Source organism: Haemaphysalis longicornis, unplaced genomic scaffold (genome assembly GCF_048455015.1).
Source record: "Haemaphysalis longicornis isolate Haplotype H1 unplaced genomic scaffold, Haemaphysalis longicornis Haplotype H1 scaffold_6, whole genome shotgun sequence".
NCBI classification, from domain to species: Eukaryota; Metazoa; Arthropoda; class Arachnida; order Ixodida; family Ixodidae; genus Haemaphysalis; species Haemaphysalis longicornis.
The window spans coordinates 47,484,596-47,491,387 of record NW_027526407.1 but is presented as its reverse complement, the minus strand read 5'-3'; the positions used below and the strand labels follow the sequence as shown (position 1 = coordinate 47,491,387).

Here is a 6,792-nt window from a genome sequence, read left to right as displayed (position 1 = left end):
AAAGGCGCGCCGCACAGAGCATGAAGATAAAGGGAAGGTTGCGGCGTTGAAAGGCAGCTTTATGCGCAAAGTGTTGGGTACAAGTGCAACACTGTGATTTTAAAGTTTGCTTTTGGGATTTGATCAAAATATTTTATAGATAAATGTTTTGGCGTATCTTTGGCGCAAAAAAGAATGACAGCAGTATCATCATCATCAATTAAATTTTGCTTTCAGCGGCGTTAGTGGCGCTAGAGTGAACTAGAACAGCGGCTTGTTGTGCCCGCGCTTGTCTGCGCGTTGCTGCGCGCTCGTTGTGCTTTTTATTCACCTGCCGAAGGAGCCGCGCACTGGAGCCAGCGAAGTTTCAAGTGCCTTCCACTACTCAACGAGGTAAGCCCTGTTCGAACCGAACGCTGGGTTATTCTCCCGCTACTCTTGTGATGCCTTTCTTCGTCCACCCATGTGCTCCCCTTCATGGCGACATCTCAACCGCACAAGCTATCCGTCTGACTTTCTTGCGTGCACTGACATGCCGTCGCATGCGGGGAAAGCTTACTGGGTGCCAAATTGGGCTTCTTAAATCATCACCAGGTTCGACTGTTCGTTCGAGAGAGCAAGGAGTGCAGTGGACCAAACGCGTATTGCAGGACTTGTTTGCTCGAGCGTTGCGCCCCTTCCAACCTCGCTTTTGAAAACAGCAGCCTGCGCGCAGGTATAAAAAAAAACATTTATGCGTTTATGCGGTGACAAAAGCGTTTATGCTGTGCCAAGCGAATTGCTACCACGTCGGCTACACGCTGCGTCCATTACGGAGTAGATTGCAAAGGTTATTAGCGGTCGGTACTAGCTCTGAATGGCGTCTGTAAAGTTTTAGGGTTCAGAAAAGAAGTCATTCAAATACGAACAACCGGGCGCGTTGCTCAGTAGGAATGAGTGACAAGAGTTCGTATCTAACCATTGTATGTTAAGACCATCATTCGGCGTGAGCGCATTTGGGCCTAGCCGCGTTTCGGGACCCCTTCACGCTATCCGCAGTCTGTCTACGCCGACAAGGCAAGCGAGCGGCGTCGCCTCGTAGGCAAACTCTTAAACGTTCCGCGGCACTTTTATTTGCCGGGCTCTGTGCACGAATAGTAAAGAAACAATGTAATGACGTCCGCGGTTTTTATCGTACTCGGCGACAGTTTTCTAAACGGCGGCGTTTACATGGACTGCGATCTGTCAGAAGCGCGTCTTGTCAATGTTTGCCGACAAGACAAGCGCGCAGCGTCGCTTGCATGGGCAAACTCGTTCCAAGAGACTTCTTTTGTTTGTTAGTTTTTGTTCTATTACCAGGCTTTTGGCACGAACTCAAAGATACAATGTAATGACGTGCATGATTTGCACCCCTACGCAGTGACGAAGTGCTTAATATGGTTGCGATCTCAGCCGATCTGTCAGAAGCCATGATGGCCGCGTTCAACGTAACGTTGGGCCGCGTTTACATAGGTGCGATTCGTCAAAAGCGCAACTCTCTGACGCACCGCTTCTGTCGCTCCCTTGTAAACGCGTAGCCGCGTGAACGGGCACCACAAGCACTATAATCTTGCCATACCAGGTTGGACGCAAACTGCGCATGCGCGGCTCGGTGTGCGCAGCATGCGAAAACCACGCGCTCCGTTGTCCTTAGTTGAATGTAATTGATAGTACAAGCAGGCGTGTGCAGTTCTATGCTTGCTGTATTGTGCAGTGATGACTAAATGATGACCCTTTAAATTTAAATCATGGCAACTGCCATCTCGCCAGCGTGAGCAGCTTTGCTATGCTGTTTATCTCTTTTTCAGGTACGACTCGTATTTCGTTTTTGATAATGTGTCGAAGGTAACTGTGGCTGTGACAGCTCTATCTGTGTCCCCTCCAGTTGCTTTCTGTGTCTAATCCGATACTCCACTAGCTTTCTGCCAATCTCATCGCAGACCAGTTAACGCTTCCCTCAGCTGTAAAACATTGTGCCTGTGGAGCATGAACTTACTTACCCTCATTTTCGGGCTGAGTGAATACGTTGGCATTCTGTTACCAAGTGCTTGAGCTAGCATCTGCGCCTTTTCCACAGCATACACATGCCTCATCGCGTGATGAGTATTTGCCCCCATAGGCGCTTGTCCCAAAGCGGCCAGCTCAGGCCTCAAAAAGCAACACACTCCCTTTTGTGTTATCGTAAGAATTAACTTTCCTGTTCCATCGTTTGCCTGCTTTATAGACTCCCAGGGACTTTCTTGTTCCTGTCCTTTCCACCTGCCTAACTGTTTCCACTTCCTTCACTGTCTTTTTAATTGCCCCTGATATTCCTTCTTCCCCCACTTTGTAATCTGTCATTGGCTTTCTCGTCCTCATTTGGTGTCCATGCTTTTCAAAGGTGGAGGTACCTGTGCCCAATTTTCGCTCATTTCTTCTTATGCAAGTTCCCTAATGTCCCTTCAAAATGTATTTTACTTTGTGCTTCCCTGGCTTCAAAAGAGGTCAAGCCCATATCATCCTGTACTGCCTCATTCGTTGTTTCACCACAAGCTTCTTTCTATGCTGGCGTGCAATTTTAAAAATACAGCAGGAGTTGTTCCTGCACCTCATCATCACAGCCATCTGTTCCTCCGTGTGGTGCAAAGATCGCGTTACTGCAAGCTTTTAAAGCGAAGCGTTTTGCCTCTAGAGGTAAAACCTCTCTGTCGCGATCGTTGGCTCATTGTCGTACCGATTGAGCTACGAGCCCACGCGGAGACGGGGGAGATAGGCAGTGTACTCACCCTGCACATCTGCAGGTTTACCCCCTGCATTCTCACTGACTGCCACGTGATAGCGTCATGCGACCTCTCGCACCAATGTGGGCTCCGCCCACGGCCACGTGTAGTGGCTGTGGTGCACCTTGCGCATGCGCTAGGAGTTACAAAAATTAAAGGAAGCTCACACCAACGTATGGCATCGCACTTCTTCCTCCATCTCTGCTGCCGATCTCCTTGCCTCCCATGGTGGCGTCAGAGACGGAGAAGTGCGATGCCATACGTTGGTGTAAGCTTCCTTTAATTTTATAAAAAAAGAGCTATTCATGTGCTTCACCAGTTCAGCTCATCCAACCATTGTTTATGAATCATACATTGATTTAACACTTCACTTGTGTCTGGTTTCACTCGTAGAGTGATGTGTGTGAATCCAAGTGACATCGCATGGGTAATCGTTGTGGGTGTCGCTTACAGCTTTGCTTTCCAACCACCTCCACAGGGTGGATTGGCGTGCATTTTTTTTTTTTAATGCGGTGTGAATCGTTTCCGTGATTTTTTGGCTTAATCTACTTACAAACTACTGCAGCGATGACAAACAACGTGAGAAAGAGCAGATGTCATGCATTAAGCACAACATTCCTTCGAAAAATGCGCGTGTACATTGATGTTGAACTACATGATCTGTTCCCATTCTCGACTTGCACTGACTACAGTGGTAATCGGTCAACTGCCTGCTGGCCCGACAGGATGTCTGTCAGTATAAGGGAATGCCCTCTTCTGGACACTCCTGAAACAACAGGGGTGGGAAAGGGGGGCTAGCAGACGCTCCAGGTGGCATTGAATACTTAGGTACACAGAGAGTGCAACGTTCTGATGTCACACACAAACTGCTATGTAGTCAACTGCATTAATAGTTACTAGAGTAGCTTGGTGTGAACAAAGTTGTTTCAATTTTCGACACAGCCAAACCTTTGAGATGAGTAATTAGAATGGATATGCCGCGTGAAGTGAGGAGTTTACATCTTCATTCTGAGTGTGTCCGTGTTGGAAAGATGAGTGTGTATCTTTTTTTTTTTTTAACTAGTGCCGGAGGCTTCAAATGGCTGCCTTTGAAAGGAACACGCATGTGCAGTGCCAATTTAGTTGGTTGTAAATCGTCGGATTCAATATCTCCGACAAATGGGCCTATGATATCGCAGTAGCTGCTTCCATCATACATAGTGCGCCTTTCGACTACGGATGAAAACATACTTCGTTGACTGCCCAAGGTTCTACTCCTCGGGTGCTTTACAGGAGTAGCGGTTCTGGTGAGCAAAGGGGGGTGTGGGTAGTTTCGTGAGCATGTGGTCTTCATTGTGCTGGTGATAGACACAGATGGTTTAGTCAGCTGATCTTTATTGACCGTTTCGTTTCAGCACCTGGAGTCCTGTGAAGGGCTCTCCCAGAGTGCGGCCCTTTCGGTCCACATCTTCAAGCCCAACGTTGAACGCTGCAGCGGGTTGGCCAAGCGCCTTTGAAACCTTTGGCTTCAGGGTCCATTCGCCTTCATAGGTGAGCAGTTGTTTCGTTGTCTTTTGGCTGCCTTCTCGTGGGCAGTTGCTGCATGTGCTAGATCAAGGCCACACGTGGCCGTAGCCGGCCCAGCGCTCTTCTTCACAACTTTTCTGGGTGGGAGCATTTATCTTGATGCTGTGAAAGTACAGAACACCTAGAGTGAGTGACAGGCATATGGTAGTCTTGTAGCAGGAGCGCCGCTTGAGGCTCGAAACGTGCACTGGTTCATGCTTCTCCAGGGGTTTTCAAAGCTGGTGCCACGAACTGCGTGCTGGGCTAAGAGCTAGACAGGCATGAAACATGCGGTCTGCGATTTCTTTTTCTGTTTCTCTTGTGGGCCTTTCATGAATGGGGCCCATGTCTGGAACGGTCGCCGTGCTGTACCTGCCCCCAGTGGCTCAGTGGCTAAGGCGCTGTGCTGCTGAGCCCAAAGATGCGGGTTCGATTGCCGGCCATGGCGGCTGCTTTTTGTGATGGAGGCGAAAAGCAAAAACGCCCGTGTGTTCGAGATTTCAAGATTCCCAGGTGGTCAAAATTAATCCGGAGCCCTCCACTACGGCGCGCCTCATCGCCTCTGTCTTAAGCCTCATAATCACTCAATCAACACTCAATCAATCGCCATGCTGCGAGACACTGGGATGTACGTGTGTTGTCTTCATTCTGCGTGTGAAACAGCGTGGAATGAGGCTCAAGTGTACACCAGACTGGATCTCGGGACATCGTTGGCTTGGCTCCGAGTTACCTATGAACTTTACGACAGTAATGCTGTGTTTGATGTTACCGTTTGTTGTTCTCATTTTGTGCGGTTGGGAAGATGCTGCAAATTGTAATAAGGAGGAAGAGGAAAGGAAGGAGAGTTAGTGAGCCGTCATCACTGTACGATGTTCCATCGCGCCCCCCCAAACGGCGGCTCTCCATTTTGGTGTCTCCCGCCGCTCATGCCTTGGCCTTCTTGACACAGGAGTGCAAGCCTTCACAGATGTGGTGCACATGAGCCTTATTCTGTCGTAGCAGCCCAGTGCTGGAGCGTTATTAGGCTGTTCCAGAAGTTTGCTCGTGAGCGAAACGCTAGCAAGTTTCTTCAGCCACCGGAGGACGAACCCGTTCTTGACGTCTGTTTTACAGGTCGGAGAAACCGCAGAGGTGAAGAGGCGCAGGCAAGTCTGCCGTAGCGTGAGAAATGGATTTGACCGAAGACGAGCCGTCCATTGGCTGTGGCCGCGGCGGCCGGGGAGCGCTGCTCGCTGCCGCCCTGAAGAAGCAGACCAGGCGTCCGGGCACCGTCTCTTCGGATGAGTCCGGCCAGGCCAGCCCAGCGAGCCCTGCCGAGGTTGGGGCTGTTGCATCCCACAGCCCGTCGTCGCTGTCTGCCTCAAGCGGGAGCTCGGCCGTGGCCACCCCGACGCCTTTCCCCGGACGGGGCATCGCGGCCCTGCAGGGACTTGGTCTGGGCCGGGCGGCACCCATGGAGCACGCGGCCAAGCCCAGCATGGTTCCGGGTGGCCGGGGCATGCTGACGGCACTGGGGCGGAGCATGCTGCACACTCCGGTCGGCCGGGGGATGCTCTCTCAGCTGCAGCCGCAGCCAGGGCAGCAGCCGCAGCCAGGGCAGCAGCCACAGCCGCCAGCACAGCCACCCCAGCACGTGGAGCCCCCACAGCGTCCGCCCGTTCCACAGCAGCATGTGCCGCCACCAGCTCCTCAACCAGCCCAAGGCGCTGTCGCGCGTCCGCAACGGAGCACGGAGCCGCCAGTGGCCCGGATGGCCGAGATGAGCATCAAGAAGTACCGGGGAAAGTCCGGCAAGCAGGTGCCGCTGGAGGTGAACTACGTGCGGCTGGGCACCCGGCAGGGCATGGGCGTGTTCGAGTACCACGTCGATTTCGTGCCGGTCATCGACTCCAAGCGCACCCGCTTCCAGCTGCTGGGCAGCGACCCGGTGATCGCGGCCATCGGCCGCACCCGCCTCTTCGACGGCTCCAAGCTGTACCTGCCCCACCAGCTGCGGGAGGTGGTGACCAGCGTCCCCACGGTGCTGGCGACCGACGGCACGGCCGTGATGGTGCACATCAAGTTTGTCAAGCTGACTCCGCCGTCTCAGTGCGTGCACCTGTACAATGTGCTCTTCAAGAAGATCATGCACTGCCTGCAGCTGACGCAGATCGGCCGCAACTACTTCGACCGCAAGGGGGCCGTCGTGGTGCCGCAGCACAAGTTGGAGGTGTGGCCCGGCTACGTGCAGTCGGTGGCCGAGTACGAGGGCGGACTCCTGCTCAACTGCGACGTGTCCTTCAAGGTGCTGCGCACGGTCACTGCCCGCGAGGTGCTCTTTGACGTGTACAACACGTACCCGCGGGAGTACAAGGCCAAGGCGGTGCAGGCCATTGTGGGGTCCATCGTCATGACGCGGTACAACTACCGCACCTACCGGGTGGACGACATTGCGTGGGACCTCAAGCCGGCGTCCAAATTCATGTTCCACTCGGGCGAGGAGATCAGCTAC

General features: G+C 52.7%; 1 protein-coding gene across 1 annotated transcript in view; it reads left to right on the top strand.

Moving 5' to 3' along the window:
* The first annotated feature begins 214 nt into the window (after positions 1-214).
* Positions 215-6,792, top strand: part of LOC144142582 (piwi-like protein 1) — a 10,342-nt gene continuing 3,764 nt past the window's right edge. Inside the window, exons 1-3 of the mRNA XM_077674180.1 lie at positions 215-372; positions 4,151-4,286; positions 5,415-6,782. Of these exons, the coding sequence (XP_077530306.1) occupies positions 5,470-6,782 (1,313 nt within the window). The 5' untranslated portion in view covers positions 215-372; positions 4,151-4,286; positions 5,415-5,469. The remainder of the gene's footprint in view (positions 373-4,150; positions 4,287-5,414; positions 6,783-6,792) is intronic.